This window comes from Gossypium raimondii, chromosome 13 (genome assembly GCF_025698545.1).
Source record: "Gossypium raimondii isolate GPD5lz chromosome 13, ASM2569854v1, whole genome shotgun sequence".
Taxonomy (NCBI): domain Eukaryota; kingdom Viridiplantae; phylum Streptophyta; class Magnoliopsida; order Malvales; family Malvaceae; genus Gossypium; species Gossypium raimondii.
In genome coordinates this window covers 4,925,449-4,950,126 of record NC_068577.1, presented here as the reverse complement: position 1 = coordinate 4,950,126, position 24,678 = coordinate 4,925,449, and the positions used below count along the sequence as shown (strand labels likewise).

The 24,678-nt window shown below is 32.9% G+C and overlaps 3 protein-coding genes across 3 annotated transcripts; 1 reads left to right on the top strand and 2 right to left on the bottom strand.

The window, feature by feature from the left end:
- The first annotated feature begins 7,034 nt into the window (after window positions 1-7,034).
- On the top strand, window positions 7,035-9,498 carry LOC105782370 (amino acid permease 6). Its single transcript, XM_052626563.1, has 6 exons — window positions 7,035-7,054; window positions 7,548-7,879; window positions 8,086-8,179; window positions 8,270-8,627; window positions 8,755-8,982; window positions 9,073-9,498. The coding sequence occupies exons 1-6, from the start codon at window positions 7,035-7,037 to the stop codon at window positions 9,496-9,498; spliced, it is 1,458 nt and encodes a 485-aa protein (XP_052482523.1).
- On the bottom strand, window positions 7,283-14,328 carry LOC105782369 (F-box protein SKIP22). The gene is made up of 3 exons (XM_052626855.1): window positions 12,772-14,328; window positions 8,256-12,030; window positions 7,283-7,825 (listed from the first exon to the last, which is right to left on the bottom strand). Exon 1 carries the CDS (start codon window positions 14,247-14,249, stop codon window positions 12,828-12,830), a length of 1,422 nt encoding a protein of 473 aa, XP_052482815.1. The 5' UTR covers window positions 14,250-14,328; the 3' UTR covers window positions 7,283-7,825; window positions 8,256-12,030; window positions 12,772-12,827.
- A 7,777-nt stretch (window positions 14,329-22,105) lies between these two features.
- Window positions 22,106-23,738, bottom strand: LOC105782371 (uncharacterized). The gene is made up of 3 exons (XM_012607062.2): window positions 23,270-23,738; window positions 23,106-23,178; window positions 22,106-22,776 (listed from the first exon to the last, which is right to left on the bottom strand). The coding sequence occupies exons 1-3, from the start codon at window positions 23,639-23,641 to the stop codon at window positions 22,283-22,285; spliced, it is 939 nt and encodes a 312-aa protein (XP_012462516.1). The 5' UTR covers window positions 23,642-23,738; the 3' UTR covers window positions 22,106-22,282.
- Window positions 23,739-24,678: the final 940 nt, after the last annotated feature.

Sequence of the window (24,678 nt, the reverse complement as noted above, 5' to 3'; positions counted from 1 at the left end):
TTCTGTTATAAATGATTTTTAGGAAAAATTGATTTAAATAACATTAGCAAAACGGCGCCGTTTAGCCTAAGCCTTGACCCGCGCGGTGACCCGACCCAGAGGGGAGGATCCGCGCGTTCTGGCCAAATGGGGAATTTTCATATTCGGTCCCTTCCTGTTGCAATTCGCTTCGATTAAACCTTTTTTACTTGTTTTAAATTTAACCACATATTTTACTTTTGTTTCAATTTGGACCCACGATGCGCAGCGTTTTGGAAGGCGGGAATAATTTCCTCTTTGGTCCTCCGATGTTGTGCGCGCATCGTAATTTAGTCCTCCATTTTGTTTTAATTACATTTATTGTTTTTTTTTACAATTTCTTTTTATTTTGTTTTTTTATTATTTCCATTACTATTATTATTACATTATTACTATCATTATTACCATTATATTTTTTATACATATACATTCTCATATTTTCTACATCATATCTATGCATATTTAATATACATATATCTTAGGCTTTTATATACACGTACTTTGTTTTATATATATTATCTTATTTCCATAATTTTTGCATTATATATATATGCCCATATACATACGTTTTTCTATATGCTTCTTTTGTTTTTGTTTTTTTAATATATCTTATATTTTATATATTTATATATACTCATACATTTGTTTTATTTTGTAAATTTATACCCATGCGCATACTCTTACACTTTTGTTTTATTTTCATGATTTTCTTGTACATATATATTTTGAAAATATGTATACAGGTGTAATTCATTATTAAAGTATCTGTTTTGATACTATACATCCACTTTTAACATCCCCTTTAAAAAACATATTTCGGTTTTGACAATACATCAAAGTTATTTTCTTGGTTCGAAGGTTTTTTTTTTCAAAAATAAAAAGTAATATTCAAAGTTTGGGATTTTCAAGGGAAATTGAGCCCTAACGTATTGGGTTCTGATTTTCTTTGATGATCTTAAATAACCGAGGATATTTCTTATTCAAAATGCATAAGTATAAAAATCATTTTTGGGAGCTTAACTTGTTGTGCCCTAACGTATTGGGTGTGACATGTTACTTTCTCAAAACGAAGATTTTCGCATAAAACAAAGTGATATTCAAAGTTCGGGGATTATGAGGAATTGTACCCTAACGTATTGGGACTCGATTTCTTTACATGACTTGAACAATTGGTTATCCTTTTGCAAATTTCATCATTCAAGCTTATTTTAAAATCTTTTTAACTTTCGACACTAAGACATTAAATAATCAATTTGGTACCGATTTTAGGGCGTTACGAGGGTGCTAACCCTTCCTCGTGCGTAACTGACTCCCGAACCTATTTTCTCAAAATTCGCAGACCAAAATAATTTTTAAGGTGGGCCGGTCACACCTTAATAAAGGATCGGTGGCGACTCCAGTTTTTATTTTTTAAAGTCGACAACTAAAATTTTTGTTTTCAAAAAAACGGTTTCGACATAAATAATATGATTTATTTATAACTTTATAAAATACACAGATTACTTTTATAAAACAGTCTTTTTAGGATTTATAATATAAATTTTTTTGTCATAACCAATCCAAACACCAATACATGTTCATACTTATAATATAATTTTTATAACTTGTATAAAAATTATAACAACCCAGTTTCTAGTGGTGTCAAAAAATGTGGTTTTAGGACTTCATTTTCATAAATCGATTCTGTAAATATTAAATAAGAATATTTATGGAGTTAGAGTATAAATGAATTGAAATTTAGATAAGTAATTTAGCTAAAATTATAGTTAATTAATGCCTAAAGACTAAATTGTAAAAGTCCAAACCGCTATAGATTTTTAATTAGAAAATTGGTTTGGGGACTTAAATTACAATTATAAAAAGATCTAAAATGGTAATTAAACCCTTAATGGATAAGAGATAGTGGATGGTAATGTTATATTTTGATTAATTAAGATAAAAACATAATTAATTAAGTTATAATCCTAACATATAAACTGAAGAAAGTGGAAGGAAAGACGAAAACATTTTATCTTCTTCCTTGTCATCCTCCATAGCTAAGGAAACAAAGAAAGCTTCAATATTTCTTAACTTTCAACCAAAAATTCAAGTCTCTAGCCATTTTTCTTTATTTTTTTTATATAACTTTTAGGTCATGAGAGTTTGATTTAGCTAACCCATGTATCAAGTTGTGAAACTGTTAAAGTTCTAGAAAGTTGTCATCATTGATTTCTTAAAGATTTAAGTGTGAACTTGATAGAAATTAAGTTTAGTTTAAGAAAATGACTAAATTGTAAAGCTTAATTATTGATTTTGTATATTAAGGACCAAACTAAATAAAATGAAAAATTGTCATGAAATTTTGGTAGGAATAGAAAGTAGAAGGTCCCTAATAAATATATGTGGAATCAGATTTTAATCCCAAGGTCTAGATTGAAAGTTATGCTTGTCTTAGGTTTAGGGACTAAATTGAATAAATATAAAAATATGTGTGACTTTGTAATTGAATGTGATTTGATATGGAATTTGATATTTTCTATTGTTAAATTATTATTTGTAGCTAAAGACAACGTAGGACCGTCGAGAGGGAAAAGAAAGGCGAGAGCTGACGACGAGTAACTCAAGTTTTCGATTTGTATTTTTATGATTTAGATCAATTTAATTATTGCATACTCATGAATTGACAATAAATTGAGATTGATAGATTGTTAATTGAGCTATATAATGAATTCGGAAAATTGGTTACCCTATAAATTATTCGGACGAAGTCAAATATAGTTGGCATGCCACAAGATAGATTGAGTACAGATTGCTTCGGCTATATATCGATGAGCGTTGAGTGCATTTTTCTTTGGACGTTTTTTATTAGTGCAGGACACAACTTTTACGTCGGTTATACCGATGAGCATTGGGTGCAATCTATTTACTTCGAACGTTTCGATGAGTCACTAGGTGCCAAATTGGTGTGTTGGTTGGGATCCGTGTATCCATTCGAGTCTGAGTCATGCTAATAGGAGATATAAATTTTGAATTGATTGAATGATATTTGAAAAGAATTAAATGTCATGAAGTTTTACTATAGGTACTTATATATAATTTTTTATTATCAATTGCATATGAAAGACCATGCGAACTAGTTAACGAGCTTAAGGGCTGGTATGGTAAGAATACAAATGATTTTATTCGACTTGGTAAGGAAATGTGGTATGATCAAATGTTGCAAATTGAATAGTTGTGTGAATTTCATTGGCATTGAAATGTTGTTATAATATAATCATTTAGCTTGACTAATTCAAGTAATGTATAGGTGATTCATATGAAACATTTGGTATAATTGTGGCATATGATGAACTTGTATTAGTTGACATTAGAAATCATATAAATTGTATGCAGTTGATTATGATCTATGTTATATTGATTTGAATCATAGAAATATCACCGAGTTTTATTGCTCAACGTACGGTTTGTTTCTCGTGCATAGGTTTAGGTACATCTTGAGGTCCTGAACAGTGACTCTAGCATCCAGCCAGAGATCTCTGACTCATCAATGTTCGTAAAGTCTCTTTTTGTTCGTTATACAACATGTACCTAGGTGGAGTCAGTTTTGGTATAAAATGTGAAGTTGTGAATGTTTGATGTTTTGAATGGTAACTTGAGAATGTCATATTGGTTTGAATTCTTGTACTAGAGATTGGTACTTAATGAAATTGCTCAAAATGTTGCTCTATTAGTAATCTATATAAATGAATGAATAAGTAAATGTGGTAGATGTTAAGAATTGTCAAAAGTGTAAAGCTTTGGCATGTGTTTTTGAGTCCTAATGAATAGTAAGATATGTTAGAAATGTAGAATTGAGAATGGTAAAATTGAGTTGAAATGGTATGCATTTGAATTGGGCTTGTTTCTAGGTGGAGCTTGATGGTGTCGAAATGGTACCATTTAGAAACAGTATGTCAAGTCACGACGTCGAACGTTTGTTGTCGCGATGAGACCAAGTTGCCATGCCATGACTCAATGCCGAGTATTGATCACTGTGATGAGGCCTACTTAGTATGTTGTGTTGCGACAAGGAACCCCTTGACGCTGCGACGTCAACCTGGTGTTTTGAAATTTTTACAATTTGGTCCTAATTCGACCTCGAGTTAGCTTTAGCTCTTTCATAAACTTGTTTAAGACCCGATAACGGTTGTATATCGTATTGTATGCATGTATTGGTTGAAATTAATCATTTAATAGTATAAATAGAATTTAGTTTGATTGTAGTTGATCTAGCAACGAATGTAACACCTTATAACTCGGAATTGACGATCGGGTCGGGTAATGAGGTGTTACAAAAACAATTTTTTTAAAAATTGGATATGAGTGTAATTACCTGCGTAATTACTTCAGTTCTCACATTCCCCCTAAAAATTGGAAAACGTAATTTGGATGCTTCAATTACACTCAATTCAATAAGACCTACCAATTACAATGGTTAACCAAACATGTCACGCTTATGTAATTATAAGCAATTACACCAAAATCCAATTATTAATTGGCTTTCCAAACATTGCACGTGTTTGGTTGAAATTTTTTAAAATGAATATTAAAATATGTGAAAATTAAAAAACAATAAAAAGTTGTCTTAATTATTTTCACTAAAAATGTTTTGCAAAATTGAAAATGATGAAAACAACTGTTTTTAACGTTAAATCAATTCATCCTTGTTCAAATTCATATATATGCAAAAACGTTTTTTCAAATATTATATTGGGTACCTTAGTTTGAATCCATATAAATGTATTTCTCACGTTTCTATCATTTCATTATTGAAAAAAAATCTATTTTAATTTATTAAACATGTTTTTCAATTTTAAAAGAATAAAAATATTTTTCTTGAAAATGGAAATAAAATCCATAAAACATAATAAATTAAGATGAACTTTTCCAATACAAAAGATATTGTAATTTAGGAACTTGAAAAAATTTATCTATAGATGATTTAATTATAATTTTATAATTATTTTATTAAATTCATTTTCATCCTATTTTTAAAAATTACATAATTATAAGTGAACACTTTCTCGGGAAACCTGTGAAAAAATAGGAAATAAAATCCTATTGCCGTTTCCCATTCAAAGCAACGCTCCCTTAATATCCCAAGAATCATCTTTTCAAAACATGTTATGATTTCCATGGACCAAACCCTCATTTTCCTCACAAAAACCTTAGTCTGGTTCTCTGACCCATTCGGCCTCTAGTGTTTTGACTGCATGCCTTGGTGCCGCTGCTTTGCTTCAGACTTTCAGTGGCTATGATGTCTGCCAAAGTGTTTGCTGTTCGATGGAGCAAATTTGTGATTCATTTTCTTATTACTCAGATCAAGTCCCCTTCAACATAGATTCTATGCTCTTTCATTTCTAACCCCAATCTTACTGCTTCTAAACATGCATGTGCCTCTGCTGCGAATGCCGAACTAACATTCTCGTGTATGGTCACATCTTGGGATTTGTAGTACAGATATTCTCTTTTATTCAAAAAATACATAGCGCAGTTGGACAGACCAGAGGAAACTGGACTCACAAAGGCACCAATCAGAGACTCATGCACATCTTGGGATTTGTGTCACCTTTTGAATCATGTTTGTAAAGTTTAAAATATATTTTTTTGGGGCTTAATGGTATCAAAAAAATACCAAAATTTTTAAAAATAGACATGTGGTTAAATTCATCAAACCACATTTTTTATTCGACTGAATTGTTCGGTTTTAATTAAATAAATTATTAAAAGTTATAAAAAAAAGTAAAATTCATTTTAAAATAGAGAAAATTGGTTCAATCGATTTTGAACGGTTCACTCAAAAGTCGATTCAACTCTTTGTCCGGATTGGTATGCCGGCTAGTTCTCAGTCCAACTAGTTCGACCAATCGATTTGGTCTGGTTCTAACAATCATGAAAATTATATTAACAGTTTTTTTTAAAATTCATTTCTTAAACTACTCATAATCCCCCTAAACCCACTTAAAGATGATTGAACTCACATTCTCTAAATTATTGCAACAACAGCAATATCAATTAAATTAAAACTCAAAACACAATAATATTTTTATTTTATTTGTAAAGCTAAAATATTAGAATTTACACAATAATAAATATGTATATGCTTTTTTGGGTAATTTGCATCAAAAGTCATTAAATTATTAATAAATTTATGTTTTGATCACTCAACTTCAAAAAGCTACAAAAATGGTAATGAGCTATTTGAAAGTTTTCATTTAAGTCATTGGGTTGTTAAAATCTCTACTACTATATGGCATTATATGTTCACATCACCTGCACTAACCGAAGGTTCTCATTCCCTTTCTCTTCTATAATCTATTTTTTTTATGAAACAGCTTTGAACGTCATCAATTTGCGAACCAAAATCCAAATAACTTTCTTCTTCGATTTTTGACACTGATCATCAAATCGATTTTGATCTAAGGTATGTTCTTCTACTTTTCGATAAGTATTGGTCCACTGTACCAATCGTCAAATCATCGCCTCGAATAGCTAGCTAGACTTTTTTAAAATAAAACTTAAAAATCCAATGACTTCAATAAAAATTTCCGAATAGTTCGTGACTTAAATACAAAATTTCGAAGAATTAAGTGATTATTTTATAATTTTTAAAGTTAAGTAATCCAAACATAAATTTACTAATATTTTAATGAGAGAAGGTATAATTTACCCTTTTTTTTCGTTGCCGCGAGTGAAAAGGCAAATGTTTGTCCTTTCCGCTTATAATGCCACCTTTTTCATGTCTATCCATAAATTTTAATGAAATCATACTCTGAAGAAACTGAAAGTTCAAAAAAAAAAAAATTCATCTTTAGTCCTTTTATGGCATTCAATCTATAGCTAAATCTTATTCTACACACATTCTTGCCTGAGTGTTGAACATGAATATATATACAACATGGGTATGGTTATATTTTTAAAATTTTGTTCATATATTTAAGGAAATTTTAAAATCATATCCTCGTATTTACATATCAGATGTAAATATTTCAAGGAAAATGACGAGTCCAAACAACAGGTAAACCTCTTATTACAATTTTCATTCCTCCAGCTCTAATATGTCCAATTACAAAGATTTCTCTAGAAAATAATTTTATATAAATATTTACTAGTAGTAACAGGAAGGTTACTACATTATCAACGATAATTTTATCCAAAAATTGAAACATAAATTACCTATTTCTAATAAAAAAGGACAGATTTACTAAATTTTGTGCATATATAGAATTATAAATAGCTACCTTAATTAGATTAATTTTCTGAGTTGGTATTGGAATAATAAAGGAACACAGTTTGGAATTGCCAAATAGGGTGATTTTACATTTATTTGAGAGAATCTTCCCATTCGTAACAGTCTAGGTTGAGAGTTAAAGTTTTAAGGAGTTTGGCTTTAATTTGACACAAATCTAACATCTTTCCAGTACAGAGAGAAAGCAAGGATCAATCTTTACATGCCATGGAACTGGAAGCTAGCAACCGATATGGTGATGATGGTAGCTCAAAAAGAACAGGCAAGCCATATTCAACTCTGGGTTTTTTTTTTCTTCTGCAAAGAGAGGTTTCAAATTTCATCATTTTTTTTTTGAAGTTAAAAATCTGTGTTTTTTTGTTGCAGGAACTTGGGTGACTGCAAGTGCACATATAATAACAGCAGTCATAGGTTCGGGGGTCTTATCTCTTTCATGGGCCATTGCTCAGTTAGGGTGGATTGCTGGTCCCATGGCCCTTGTAATCTTCTCTATCATCACTTGGTTTACATCCACTCTACTAGCTGATTGTTGCAGGGACCCTGTTTCAGGAAAAAGATGTAGCTGTTACATGGATGCTGTAAAATCTAATTTAGGTGACTAAAATCCACTCTACTACCTTGAACCTACTACCTTACTCGATTTGGGGTGTGACTGTCAGATGTTAGGTTTTTTTTATGTATTTAGAGGATTTTTGAAAATCATATCTCCATATCCAAGTGTCCGATATGAATGTCTACCGGTTCTTTCAAGGACATGGAACCCCAATGCTAATGGTTCCTGGGTTTTTTTTTTCTAACAGGAGGAATCAGTAACAAGTTTTGTGGATTAGCACAATATGTGAATCTTGTAGGGATAACAATTGGATATTCAATCACTTCAGCTATTAGTATGGCGTAAGGATTTATGGTTTATATGCTAAAGCTGATGTTTTTGTAGGAATATATATCCCCTGGTTTAACTCTTGTGTACCTTTGATTAACCAGGGCAATAGAAAGATCAGGTTGCTTTCACAAGGAGGGCCATAATGTAAGCTGCCATGTCAAAAACAACAAGTTTATGATCATCTTTGGCATCATAGAGATCATATTAAGCCAAATCCCAAACTTCCATGAGCTCTCGTGGCTTTCCGCGGTCGCCGCGGTTATGTCTTTCGGGTACTCTACCATTGGCCTCGGCCTCTCGATAGCCAGAGCTGTAGGAGGGAATCAGGCTAGAACAAGCTTGACAGGAACAACCGTGGGAGTTGACGTGACCAGCTGGCAGAAGACTTGGAACTGCTTCGAAGCCATCGGTGACATCGCCTTCGCTTTTGCTTTCTCCACTGTACTCGTCGAGATACAGGCAAGTCCTCCTGGTTTCAATGGTACCCTTTTCCTTTCCAATAAAAGAAAAGACTTCCATTCATGTAATTGGCATGGAATTGGCAAAAGGAAAGACTTCCATTCATGTAATTGGCATGGAATTGCAGGATACACTGAAACCAAATCCACCAGAAAATGAATCAATGAAGAAGGCAACCTTGGTGGGCGTCTCGGTCACCACCGTATTCTACGTTTCATGTGGTGCTCTGGGTTACGCAGCATTCGGCAACAATGCACCAGGCAATTTCCTAACAGGGTTTGGCTTTTACGAACCGTACTGGCTTATCGACATGGCTAATGTATTCATCATTGTACATCTTATAGGAGCTTACCAGGTAAAAACACCCCCATTACCATCACCTACAAACAACACACAATAAAATATCCCCATATCTTCAGCAAAATCTTGATGGTTTTCTTCATAGGTATTCTGTCAGCCAATTTTCAAACAGGTGGAAGACAGGTGCTTCAACCGATGGCCAAACAGCAGTTTCATCAAAGAAAGTCCACCAATTAAGCTTCCATTGTTTGGGGTTTACAGTTTCAGTGTTTTCAGGGTTGTATGGCGAACAGGTTACGTGATACTGACCATCGTGCTGGCGATGCTTCTACCGTTCTTCAATGCAATCCTCGGCCTCCTGGGTGCCGCTTCGTTTTGGCCGCTGACAGTGTATTTCCCAATCCAAATGCACATATCGAGAGAACAGATCCGAGCCTTTAGTTGGAAATGGATATGGTTAAACTTCTTGGTGTTGCTTTGCCTGATTGTATCAGTTCTTGCAGCGGCTGGCTCCATTGCTACAATTGTCAAGGATCTCAGTACATATGAACCTTTCAACTCTGTTTCTTAATGTCTTTTTATGTACATTTTCTTAGGATATTTATCTATAAAAGGTTGTTCTTTGTCTTGAAAATTAATATTACCTCAAAGCTATCAGGGAGACCATATCCACCCTCCCACTGTATATAACTAACTGAAAGTTGCTGATTGGTTCGCAAAACATCCCTACTGTAAATAACTAAAAGCCCAAATTTCCAACCAAGTTAACAGCACTAATAACCAGACCAACCCAGAATAAAAATGTTGAACACAAAAACTTAAGAAAGCATATTGAATTCCCAGCCAGAACAGCCAAGGTTTTCCACCAATAGATGTAGATTTATTCTATCAGTTTAACAGTATTTCATTTCAGTCTACTGAACCAATCATCCCTTTTGGTTTATAACTTAGTTTATCCTATTCCATTTCATTTCAGTCTAACATTATCCGACTCTAACACTATTAAAATCAATATTTTCCATATAAGTAATTACAGCTGCACATTAGTTTATCCTATCCCTCTACTTTATGAAAACTAAGCAGCTAATCCCATTAGTTTATCAAAATATAGTCCTCATACTTCACAAAAACTGAAAAGTTAGTTTAGTTGCTGGTAAACACATGAACATGAATTGCTAATTTGCTGCTTATAAATATTTGAAACGCTGCTGATTTTTGCTAATTACTTTTGTATAAATAGTCGAATTGCTGATATCCAAGCTAGCGAGTTAAGTAGTAAGTGTAAAGTGACTAACTACTCGATTTAAACACAGGTGAATCAAATGATGAATTACCTCAAGAAATGCCGTTAAAACCCACCATTAACGGATAATCCCACCTAGGGATCCTTCATAAATTACATAAGGAAAAAAAAGGAATATAAAATCGATTGAAGGATACCTACCAGATTACTAGGGATGAAGACAGGCAAAACCGATCGAGCGGCTTTCCTTGCTCGTTTAGAAATCTTTCTAAATACGTTTTGAACAAATCTAACTAACAGATCCAAACTCCGATCCTATTCTTCATCTTCATCCTCGTCTACTACTTGATCGTTGTAGCAATTCACAGTGATCGAAAGGCTCCAATTATGGGGGCGCCCCACAAGGTTATCAGTCACCTGAATAAAATACAGAAGCTAGCTCGATCATAAACACAAGAAAACAGGAACTCGTAATTACATATTATACCTAGTGAAATTGGGGGTTCTTCGTCGGGAAGCTGAAAGGGGTGCTTTGAGAAGGAGGATTTTGAGGTTGCTGAAGAAGTAAGACGGCGGTTTGGCGTAGGAGGAGGTGGTCAGATAGGGCAGTGAGACTGTGACGGAGGACACCATGGCGGCCAGACATGTATGAGCCATGGTTTTTTTGTTTTTGTTTTTACTAACGAAATAAAGATCCACTTTCTAGTTACATATAACAATGTAATTAGGCGGCTACAGGTAATTAGGGGGGGAACTTTTTTTCTATATTTAATATTTTAACTAAAAAATAAATCACATGATTGATGATGTGTCATGCCACCTCAGCCATGTCACCAATTGAAGTGTCATGCCATGTGCCACAAAATGTTGACTTATTTCAATTTTTCTGTAATGTATGGGTGAGATTGAAATACAAACAAACGTTAAGGGCTGAAGTGAAAAAAAACCCCAAAACGTTGAGGGTGAACTTCAAATTATTTCTAAATTAATACGCGATAAAATTTATATTCGACATCTCAAAAATTTGTAATTCAATTTTGGCCCCTTAAAAATTTTATGGCTTCGCCCTTACATGTAATCTCTTAATTAAAAGTTAACGCTATTAACTATTTTAACTAATTGATAAAATTATAGAGACCAAACTATGTTGGAAATTAAAATATAAAGATTAAATCTCAAATTTAAACATATTAAAAGGACCAAAAACTGAAAATCAATCATTTTTATAAAATGCAAAAAGATACATGATAAATGTGTATCACGTGTGACTTATCAGGAGGAAGATCGACCTTCTTTTATTTATAGGTATATAAATACTTATTAATAAATTTTACAAATAAAAAAAAAGTAGTATTCAACAAATTAAAGAAAAAAAAAACCCATACTCCAAACAATAAGACACACCCATAAATGTATTTTAAAAAAAACTTAATCCATGCACCAACTAGTTATAGAAATTGATCCTTGTGATTAGTATTGAAGTTGAAAGTATAGTTATAAGAGTTCCTCTCCCATCCTTGACTCCAATATCTTAGAAACCACCTCCTAGGAATGTAAACAAAATAGGAATCATCCTTGGGTAATCTGAAAAAAGTAGAAATGAAAATTTTAATTCGCGACCACTATGAGAACTTATAGACATACCCTCAAACCAACTAGCATGAAAGCTGAGTTGTGGACTTCGGTTAACAATTAAGAGATTGAAGTTGATACTGCAATTATCATTCACTTTAATCGATGAGTGCAAGATGTTGGAAGGGAACGTTTGCTGAGGAAGCACCTTCTAATCCACCTCGCCCTTGGGTGATTTCTCCTTCCCTAGTAGCAGCTGATAAGCAAGGGTGTGTCCCCTAGTAGTAGCTGATAAGCAAGTGTATGTTATGTATTGAACAACTTTTTAAATTTATGTGTAATAAAATTTAGTTCCCCTTTCTTTCACAAAAACATTTTTCTTAAACATTCGGGTCTAACACATATAGATACGAGGATATATAACATCGAACATGAAAGCACTAGGAAAAAAACTCTAATTATATCCATACATACACGTATGGTACCCTCACAATAGCTTAGATTCTAGGTGTAATAACAATTATATGTACTAATAATACATATCTGGATACCTATCACCGATATCATCCATTACATTATAAATGTCCACACATAATGGAACTTAAACTAGAATAAAATCTAAAAAAAAGAAACTAAAAAAAGGGTACTACTAAGGATTATATACCTGAAGCTACCGATGAATGTTAAGATTAAAAGCCAACCCAATTTTGCCCACAGCACTACTAAGGATATGAAGAAAACAACATTAAAAATAAAATTGCCAAAATCATGTACAACACTAACAACAAAAACACATTACCAGATTTACAAAAGCATAAGCATCCCTTTCATTATTATTAAAATCCAAAGGATATCATCAAACAAAGTAGCTTAGTTAGCTGGTAACATCAGTCATGGTACCTTCCAAGCATCAAAACCAAACTGAAGAACCTGGCACACTCACATTTTGCTTCTTCCCTTTCCAGCTAAAGACTTGGTTCTCAAATGCAAGAAACATATATTTAAACATGATCTTTCTATGATTTTTACCTAAATCACATCTCGATTTCTCGACAAGGGATAGGTGGTAAAGTAGTCACTGGCTACTATGCATCATTCTGTCTTTCTCCGTGATTGCAGTGATGTCTGAAATTCTGTCGCCTTCGATATGGATGTTGATGAACACAGGGCATGTAAGGATGAGGAGCAACAAATGGTGATGCATCGTGCTCACCTCCAATTACGTGAGGAACTCCGAATGAAGGAAAGAATGGATTGGGATCTCTCCAAATTGGGAAGTATAGCGGTCTATTATCAACACGAGCAAACCCTTGCCACCTCGTAATCGCCCGATTTCGCTTCTTCCTACTCTCCCAGCATGAAATAAACATCTTTTTCCAGTTCCCCATTGCTACAGTTCCTGACGTACACCCAAACTCTTCTTTAAATTTCTGCTTCCACAGATCATTGTTGGAAGCCAGGTATCGCATCTCCGAGCAAACGCATTCCATCCTCGCAATATCGGCACCGGGTAACGACTCCAGGATCTTCACCTTTAACTCGGCTGGGAGACGAATCAAACAAACCGGAAGGGCCAAACCAGTCTTATCACAGAGATCTATTAACAATGGCAATGCAAGCCCATCTTTAACAATCTTCCAAAACTCGAAAACTTCACTCTCAGGATACGAAACAAAAGACCCATCTTTCTTATCATCCATAGCGACATTTTTATCACAATTTTCCCACACCAAATTCAGAGTTGGAGCAAACCTAGTTTCATCCAGAGACAATTTATATAAACTTGAACCCTTAAACAAAGACCCATAAACCTGAAAGAAATGGCCTAAAGTCTGAAACTTTAAAGCTACATAATCAGTCAAATTAGACCTCAACAGTTCAGGCAGGGAATAGTGAAATGAGACAGGAGAAGGAAACTCATCTGGCCAATGAAACCGATCGGTTCGGAGCCCCGAAATTGGATCGATCCCCACGAAACCCGACTCGAGTAAAACGGCGTGGACCGAAATCGCCAATAGCTTGTGAATGCAGCCACTATCACCCAGCTCTTCCCCCAAAACCTTCCTCAAGAAGTAGGGCTCCGACAACCTTTCACTAAGGGCAGAGGCATCGATGTCCATAGTTTCTGCAGAAAATTCGGGATCTTGCGACATGGGTTCTTCAAATTGAGGCAATTCTTGCATTTGGGTCTCTTGATTGTTGTTGTTGTCCGGCACCTGATTGCGGTCATCCATTTGGGTTACTGAAACAGCGGAAAAAGCGGTGGGGTTGGAGGAGAAATAGAGAAGGTCGCCGGCGACGACGCCAAGGGAATGGAGGGAAGAGTGAGGGGAGGGCGGTAGGAGCAAATCGTTGTCGTTGAGGTAAAAACGGAGGGAAGAGGGAGGAGGATGGGGCGGAGGAAGGGAGAGGGAAAGGGTTTCCTGGAGTTGAAGAAAAGAACAAGGAGATGGGAGTTGGATTCTCAGGGTTTCTCTGGATTCATGATTTCTCAGTCTCAGTTTCATTGTTGTTATACTTCCTTTTTTTTTGGTTCGAAAATACTCCAGATTATGCTAAAGGCTGCAAAGAAAAAGGGGATTTTGATTATCTTGGATGATAAGCAACACAAGATGCCCCTGTCCTGTGATTCTGTCTGTATATACATATGGGTAAATTGCAAGTTTAGTCATTTATGTTTTCTTAAAATTATCTTTTTCTCTTCAAAGTTTTAAAAATTACCATATGCTTAATAATGTTATTAATTTTTATGTTATAGTTACTTAGCGGTTAATTGTTTTAATGGTGTGACAACAATTTGGGGTGGCATGCTAACTTCACCTATAGGTTTTTATTTGGGATAAAGTAATATTTAGGTCTTGAATTTGATAATTTTTCTCAATTTGATCCTTGAACTTGGATTCCATTAATATATCATGATGTGGCACACTCCCAAAATGTCTATTATTACTTGAAAATTAAAAAAATTAAAATCTAAAATTATTAAAATTATAAAAAATAAAATTTTTTAAGTGATGACGTGACACAATCTAAGTTAATGGACCAAATTGAGAAAAAATGCCAAGTTCCCAGACTAAAATAGAGAAAAAAAAGTTCAAAGACTAAGGTGGAAAAAATTACCAAGTTCAGGGACTAAGTATTGCTTTATTCCTTTTAATTTCAGATCAAATTGTGCAGCTAGTCCCTGTACTCATTAATTTTTTCTGCTTTTGAAGAGGAAAAAGAAAAAGGTTTTCATGTTCAAAATTGTGGTTTGGATGGTAGAAATTAACCAAGCATTGCAAAATAAAGAACACAAATAGCTCATTCAAGAAAATCTCACCACCACAGACTACTTGGTCATACCAGACATCAAAGTATCAAATATTTTAAAAAGAATGTGAAGGGGAATAAAGAATTAAAAGGAGAACAAAGAAAAGAAAAAGAAGAAGGAAAAAAGGTAAATGAAAAATAATTGGAATAGTACAGGGATTAGATGAACAATTTAACCTAAAATTAAAATCCTAAAGGCCATAACATAATAAACTCAATGACTATCTTAAAAAAAAAAAACTTTAATGACTAAAACTTAATTTTAAGCATATATAAATGATTAAGCTTGTAATTTACCTTATATATATATTTAAATAATTCTGTATTATAGGCAAATTTTTACTATTAGCCTCTGAATCATACATAAGTTGTGGCTAATTTCGGTACTCAAATTTGGTTTATTTTTTGGTACTCTACAATTTTAAGGTTAGTACTCAGGGGCAAACCCACATTACGCATGTTCATAGGTCGGGTTATCAGCCCAGGGCCGAAGGTCTTCCCGAAATTTAAGAGGGTTTGGACAAAAATATTTGGTTCGAAAAATGAGTTTGAGCAAAAAAATTAGGCCAATTCAAAATATAGGTCAAGCTTGAGCTTGAACATTCAAGGCTCGAGCTCAGTCCGCCCATATATAATACTAATATATGTAAACACTAAAAATATTAAGATAATTATATATAAAATTTTAATAAACATGAAAATTTATTAAATAGTAAATTAATATAATACAAATATATATTTTTAAAAAAATAATATGTGTGGGCCTAGAATGGGCTTGGATTAACCATTGCAAATCTGGGTGAGCTTAGGCAAAATTTTAGACTCATATTTCGGGTTAGGCCAGGCTTGGGCAATCATAAAGTGTGTTAATATTATGCTTAGGCTAAACCCAGCCCATGAATACCTCTACACACCACACATGCACATACTATGTCCAAAGAAAGCTACATGGATAAAGGCCTACCACCTTTCGATATATGCATCATTTTTGATAAGGCACCCAAAATACAAGTTGCAATTGATCGACGTGAAAGCCTATAGGATTGTGCATACCATAGGAATTGTATATGTTATATTGCGTCAAATTACATAGGCCAATTTCATAAGGTTACTGAGCAACGACATGCTATTAACATGGGTACGTAGTAAATATTATTTTCTATATCATTCTTTAACATATACATTGTTTACATTCATAAATATACTTTTTATTTTCTTCGACAGGGTATGAGTTCGTCCAACATCAATTCTATGAAATGTTGGAGTGTCGAAACCATTTTTTGACAAAAAGGGGTCAACTTTTTATTTAAAAAACATTGGAGTCGCCACCAATCTTTTTTATTAGGTGTGATCAGATCACCTCGCAATTTGATTGTTTTAATAAAATGTTTTGATTTTACTAAAACAATAATTTTGGTCTACGAAATTTGAGAAAACGGGTTTGGGAGTCGATTATGTGCGAGGAAGGATTAGCACCCTCGTCACACCCAAAATTGGTACCTAATTGATTAATTAATGTCGTATTGTCAAAAGTTGAAAATTTTGAAGAGATTTAAAAAACAATTCTTTTGTCAAAATCACTTAAAATTTTTTAAAAAGGGCGTATTTCACGTCAATCGAGAAAAAAATTATATCCCGTGAGTTAGGACACCATATCTTAAATCCCAAAACGAGAGTAAACACCGAAAATATTATTTATTTTATTGAATTTTTTGATTATCTCAGTTTTAGAAAAGAAACCATATTCCGTAAGTTAGAATACGATTCTTTTAATTCCCGAGATAATTTTAAAATTGTGTTTTTGAAAAATGGTTCGTATATTTGGATTTATCGAAAAAAAATCGAGACCCTGTAAGTTAGAGAACGACCTTTTCGAATTCCAAAATACGAAATATTGCTTATATAGAACAACGTTTTCAATGTATTGGATAAAATGTAACGCGATTTTGTAGTAAAACGTAAAAGTAAACCACAGTGTTAATATGCACAAAATAATAGATGCGATGATATGAACGATATTAATAAAGGCGAAAATAAAATAAATAAAAGATGATAATAAATAAAAAACAAGTAGAAGCTAAAACTAGGTTAAAAACGATAATAAACGAATACGTAAATAAATGGTATATAAAACGGCTAAAAATATTAATAATAACAAAAAAATAAAATTTGAAATTATAAAAGGGTATAAATAAGTAAATAATAATAATAATAATATAGCAAATAATCTAAAGTTTAAAAAAGATATAAGCAAATAAATAATGATAATATATAATAAAACAAAATATATTTAAAAATTTAGGTAGATAAATGTAAATAGAAATATAATAGTAATAGTAATAATAATACAAAATTAATGATGTTATGATATAATAATAAATAAATAAGCATAAAAAGAAAATATAATTATAGTAATAACCACATTAAACTAATTAATAAAGTAGCAAAAATAATAAAAGGGGACTAATTTGAGTCTTAAAACAGAAATTTGGGGAAATCTAAAATAAAAAGGTAAATGGGAAGACCTATCTGAACACACGAATAACATGGAGGGATTAAAAGGGAAATTCTCCCTTCCCCTCCAAAACGCACAGTTCCATCAGGGACTAAAATGTGATGAAAAAAATTATCAGGCTGAATTAAAAAAACAAAAAAAAAACAAAAAGGATCTAATTAAAACAGGTGGAAGAAGCAGGAGGACTTTTTGCGCAAATATACCCTTTGTTGAAAACACGCGGATCCCCCCCTCGGGTGGGGTCACGCGCGGGTCAAGGGCCTGAAACGGCGCTGCTTTGCGCCTAGTGTTTTAAATCAAAACGACGTCGTTTTGTAAAGCTTTATAAGTCAAACTTTTTTACCAAAAATTCATTTTATTCTTTACTTCAGAAAAAAACTTTCAAAAACCTTTCAAAGTCCTCTCCCTCTCCCAAAATCTGGCCATGGCTCTAGTGCCGGATCACCATGGTGGCCACCAGTCGCCGACGACGGCGTTGCCTTCCACAGTGGCAAAAAAAAAAAGCTCATTTTTTGGGTTTTTTCGACTCCCCGACTCAAAAATATCAATTTTTATTAGAATCGGCACCTCCTTCGCAAAAAGGTACAATTTTTATCCTTTTATTTTCGGTTTTCTTCTAAAAAAATCAAGTAAAGGAAAATAAATAAATAAATAAATAAATCAGAAAGTAAACAATATCTACCTTCGAAAATGGTTTGTATTTGAATTGATTTTTCTTTGTTTTTTTTATTCATTCGTAAGTAAATTTAGAATACAGAAACGGGGTTTTATAGCCCCAAAAATCATATTTTACAAACTGTTTTTCCTCTTTTTTTTTTTTGCTTTTAGATTCTTCTAGGTTATTTTGCAGGTACAGTGACGTGGCGGCACACGTGGTGGCAAAGGCTTGGTTGCTTCATTAGGCGTCTTGTGGTGAGGCCTGAAGTTCTTTAGGGTTTTTTTCTTTGTTGAAAATATTGGGTTTAGGCTTAGGGTTTTTTATTGGGCTATTGGGTTTGCTATTTGGGCTGATGTAATTGGACTTTTATAAATGGACTGACATTTTTATTATTTTTATTGGTTTATTTTGTGCGTGCGGGCCCGGGCAGAATTTGGGTTTTACATGGAGAACTTATGGGCTATAAATGAAAACGATATGAAATACCTCAATAGGATACCCAAGGAACAGTAGACTCAATCATATGATGAAGGTTTACGGTACGGACACATGACAACAACCTAGTGGAATACATAAATTCCATATTGAAGGGGATGTGTCATTTATCGATAACCTTGGTGGTCAAAGAAACATATTTTCGCTTATCAACATTGTTTCCAAAGCGAGCGAAAAGAGCAAAATATTACAAAAAATGCAGAAAGAGCAAACTTTATGTTTACAGTGTGTAACTCAAGTCCAAATCAAATATTTTGGGTTATGAAGTTCCCTAGACTCGACAAAGGTATTGTCGGGGGATCGTACCGTGTATAACTGAGACTAAGGACCTATGTTGCATGTGCATATGAAATTGTTGCATGTGCCTCGGCAAATCTGGATTGAATAAGCTATGTTGATGAAGTGTACAAACTAAAACACATATCTAAAGTATAGAAATTTGAATCCCACCAGTTCCAAATGAAATATGTGGTCGTCTGTTTTGAGCGCTCCATTCGAGTTGCTACTAGATGTTATGTTGCGTCACAAGCCAAAAAGTTGACCAAATTCTAGTCAGATACACAACAATATGAATATTCAGGAGAAGATAGACCAACCGAGGTTATGCAGTTATTGTAGGAATCATTTGCATGGTAGGACAACTTGTCCACACTTTGAGGGAACATTAAGGAGATGATTGAATTAAAAAATTTATTCATTTATTCATTTTTGGGTAAATTGTAAATAAGTATATTATTGATGTAAAAAATAAACAAACGTTTTTTTGATAAAATGTGAGTAAGTATTTTGTGGATGGAAAAGTTTAATACAAACTAAATGATTATTTGCATTAGAAAAAATTAAAAAGAAAAAAATATTTCCGTCTTCGGCCCGAATGAATGCCACAACTTAGTGGGTGTCGGTTACGAGGAGGATTTTGTCGTGTTGGGGTTCCGGCTCTTCATCTTCATCTTCACCTCCATCTTATCCTATCTCCACCTCCACCTCCACCTCCATCTTGATCTTGATCTTCATCTTCATCTCCAACAGTGTCTTCATCCTCATATTGTTCTTCCGTGCTAGAATGCATTTGCATTCTAGGTATCCATCCTATATCGTCGATGATATTAATAGGTGGTTGCGAAAATGACCCACCTCCAAAGAACATTGATGTTGAGGGTGTTTGCGACACTATTGGTGGAGAAATATATGGTGTTGAATAACCCAATTGTGGATAGAATGCTAGAATTGTAGGCAATGGCAGATACATTGGTATTTTTTACGGCAATGGCATGCAATATGCTCTTGAGGATGGAGGTGGTGTAAAAAATTGTTGGATCTGATGCCCTAAGTGTGGTATTTTTGTTAAAGTACACTTGTAATTATTCGAATAAATTACTTAATAAAATTATTTATAATTTACATTAATACTGTAACGCCCAAAAATTTTTTAGGTTTGGATTGTTAAATTTTGTCATGTAATTTGATTTGGTATGATGATTGAGTGCCATAAATGTTTGCTTTAGGAGTCTTAGGACTTATCTTTTGATTTTGTGGTTTTTTGACAATGATGAGTCTATTAGTTCAGTGGTAAGGCTTCAACTTACCCCTAGGTTTTATGTTTGAATTTGTTGTGCGCAAATGTGGAAAACTTTTTGTTTCTTGCTATGTGTTGGAAATGGAGTTTAATTTGAATTCTAAAAATCTGGTGGGTTAGGATTTTAGTAGAATATCTATTTTTTTATTATTTTAGATTTATCACATCCCTAAAATCACTTCCCTTTTTATCGCCCAACTTTTCCCGCTCTCTCTTTTCACATTTCTTCTCTTTTGTTTCTCCCCCTCTTTTGTCAGGTTCTTTTTCCTCTTCTTTCCTTTCTTTTTCTTGAGTTTTCCATCTTTCTTTCTTTTGTTTTGTTTCCTACTTGCTGCCATTGAGTTACTGAGGATTAACTTTTGATTCTTCGTTTGCGATCGTAAATCCAAGTAAAGGTAAGTAATGTCGATTTATTTTTTGATTTTAAGGTTTAATTCGTTCTTTGAGCAAGGTGAGTTGTTAGTGTTTATTCTCATTTTTCGTTGTGTTAAGCATTCTTGTGGTCTTTGATTAGGCGAAGGGTGCGAAATTCGAGATCCTCCGGTGGAGTAGTTGTTGTTTCGACACTATTATTCTATGAAGTAAGTGCTCGTATGCTGATTTTAGGGATTGATTTCTTTTGGAAATAGGGTGTATTTAAGTGAAATTTTGGGTTAAGTCGAGTTTGTTAATCAATGCAATTTGATACCTTATGTAGGTTTCGGAGTGCGTTGTTGTGTGGTTGATCAAAACTATCATCAGGTGTGTGAATCTAACATGAAAACTTAACTAAAACTAGAAAAAAACCCGAAAATAAAGGTTGTTTTCGAAACTGTTCTGTGTCTCTAAGTCATGTATATAATTTATCATCAAACTAAATGCAAAAACCAAAGCACTTAAACCCCAACTTTTATGTTTGGATGGAAAAACATTTTGTTTTATCTTACTTTTAACTTTAAAAATCAATTGTTTGGCATTACTTTTGGGGTTGAAAAATACATTTCCACCTCTAATCGTAATGCCAAACGATAGCCCTAAATAACGGTACTAAAATAAAATATATAAAAAAAATTATTAAATTATTTTTAAATCATTTTAAATTAAAATTGAATAACAAAATTAAGTAAAAAAGCAAATTTTAGTGGAAAATTCAATCAATAACAATGTTAAAGTAACAAATTCAATATAAAATTAGAGTATAATGATAACTTTTATCTTTAGTTTATAAATATAATGACAAAAATTAAAATGATATAATGGTAATTTTCAAGTTTGACCTAATTAACCCAAAAAATCTAAATCTATTTATTTAGGATTTATGCTTAACAAGTTTAGTTATAAAGCATATACAAAATTAACCCATAACTAATAATTAAATTGAGTTTGTGATAACTATAAATTAAAAACTAAAGGTAACATCCTTCGTCCATCTTCATCTTCAAATTAGGGTTACGAGATGCTACGATAAATAAATAGTCAAGAATATGTAATTTCAATCCAAAAATTCAATTTAATCATTCATTAATAGATAAACATTCAATAAACATATTATTCATTCAAAAACAAGACTTAAATCAAGGTTCTGAAACTCTAAAATCAATTTGAAAATAAGTATGGACTAATTCGAAACAAATAGAAAAATAAGGTGAAAACAGAAAACAGGAATCACACGACAGCGTGGCCAGGCCGTGTTGTTCAATTATGTGTGTAGTTTCATCCTCTATAAATGTGTGGGTTTTCCTATATTTATTTTAGTTATTTAATTTAGTACTTGTAATAATTGATTTTGATTGAAATAATGTACCATAAAAAAAATAAAAAATAAAAAGGATGGAAAAACAAGTTTTTATTATTTTTGCTGTGTTCAAGTTTAGAATAAGAGAAAGTTCACACATACATACATTAACTTGTATTCAGGTGTATACAAGGGAAACTTTACAGTAGAGGGACTAATCCGCTAAAAACACATAATATACGGACCCTTCTATAGAATTGGACCTATTTTTCACTGTAAGAGTAAATCAATTGCTTCCTCAATAATCTCATCCATGATTGTATCTCCTATGTCAAACCCAATTTTCCTCTGCAATTTACAATAATCCCATTTTTCAAATGTGTCAAAAAAACCTATACTTTTCCTGCATGCGTGCATTAGGTTCCCTAGATTATTCAGCCCAATGAACCAATGAACATAGCTGTGTTTGGTTCTGACATTGGTTCCATCATTGTTTTTCATGGATTTTATTGCCGATAGGTTCATTAGAGGCTCCCTTTGATGCCCAAACTGCTGGTTGCTTCGCCACTGAAGGGTGCAAGGTCCGGTTATCATGGAACCCTTTGCTTCTTTGAAGCCAATGAGTGTGTATCTCTCCATTAGTGATCTTCCAAGCAACTTCCATGGAAAATTTGCCAACACGAAATTATTGGCTTTGACATTTTCGGTCGGATCAATGGAGTTCTTACATGTTGGCCTTTCTTGTCTTGTTATGATGTGATGCACTTCATGCGAGAAACAAAGGGTTGATATATTGAAGAGGAGGGGACAAAAGGGTTAATTTAAACAGAAGTCCTTAAACTATGACAATACTAATATATTGAAAAATTAAGTAGAAATTTTTTGCAGTATAGGGATCAATTTAAAATATAGACCATAATTTGGAGATGTATGATATAATTAACCTAAATAAAGAATCAAAATTTTTTATTAATAGTTATACTTTGATAAAAAATTAAAATTTAGTCCTTGAAATTAAAATGTTAAAAAATTACTGTATGCTAAAGTTGGTAGAATTGCATGGGTTACTGAAAATGAAAAAAGAAATACTAACCTTCATCGGATGACAATTTATTTAACATTGACATAAGGTCAAGTTGCTTATCTTCAATGCATTTCCTTTCCCGCTGCAACCAATGTTTCAATACAACAAGTGTTTTATTAATGCTGTAATTATCCGACAAAAAACAGCTAAAAGAACATAGATTATTTATGTACCTTTTCTGGTTCCACATTACAAGTTCTTGATGAAGAATCTGTACTCTGAAACCCATCTTCATTGCCATTATTGCAACAAGAAAGCTCTAAGCTACCATTATTACCAGAAACAAGTTTATGCAGCTTAGACTTAACCACCCTTGTTGGAACCAAAACCATCTTCTTGTTCCACAGGTTCTTAAACAAATTCATTTGACTGCTGCAGCAACCATTTCGACCATTAGAGCTCGAGCATTTAACCAAATACCCTCTCTCAGAAAGGTATATGCTTAAAGTGAAAGGCTCTTGTTTGTCTTTAAGATGCTCTTTGAGTTGTTTTGATGTTACAGGAGAAGAAGCCATTAATGGAGTCTGCAAATTTTGAGAGCACATGTAAGTAAAGGGATGGAGGGGAAGTTGATGATTGGAAACAGATAGATAAAAAAAATTGAAAGGAGATTTTTTTTTTTTTCTTTTTGTTAGAGTGAAAGGCAAGCATATAGGCTCCAACAGGCAATCATTTGTGATATTGGGGACAACTTGGAAACTTTTAAACAGTGCTATCTTCTTATTGATGGATGAACCCTACAATCTCAAAAGCTTAAATTACATTAAATTTTGAGACTGAGCAATTTACATATAGTAAGATTTGAATCAAAATATTCACGGCATTCTCTTTATTATTAAGTTTTATAATCTCTTTCCCCCACCTTAATATATAATTTTATATGTCGTGAGTGAATCAGATAATAATACTTAATTAAAAACGAAATTGTTATAAATTATCTTTTAAAACTTTTAGTATAGTGTATTATCATCTAATTTATTATGGTAAAACTTTAATTATAATCATGTGGCATGTGGGTAGGTCCCTATGGAAGAATATAATCTTGTTTCTTGGAGCAAAGCAGGTGCATGGGAGACATTAAGGGAGACCAATTTTAGAATGAAATTCAATGTTTCATGAAAAATATGTATATGCTAATTGCAATGCAGCAAGAAGCTGACAATGATATTTCGCCTGCAAATAAAATATGTAATAATATTTGGCATATCTTACCAGTCACATACCATAAATATTCCCAATTTGGAATACTATTTATGAATTGAAATGCTGTTTCATATTCCAAATTGGTGGCTACTCTAGAAATAATATTATTAAGTAAAATAATTATAAATAAACATCATTGTATTTTTCTTACCCAAAGTTGCTTAAATCGAAATAATTTTATCCAAAATTAACTCAACCTTCCTAATTGACAGGTCTACTCAATTACGTCAAGATTGGTCAAACTCAAAACCAGAATACCATGTATGAGTTTGATGTGGTGTGTGTGTATACGTTAACTAATGATTTTGTATGTTATAAATGAGAGTGGTCTTTAGCCATAGCTATAATGAATGAAAAAAGAGGGGGTAACTTTTGTTTG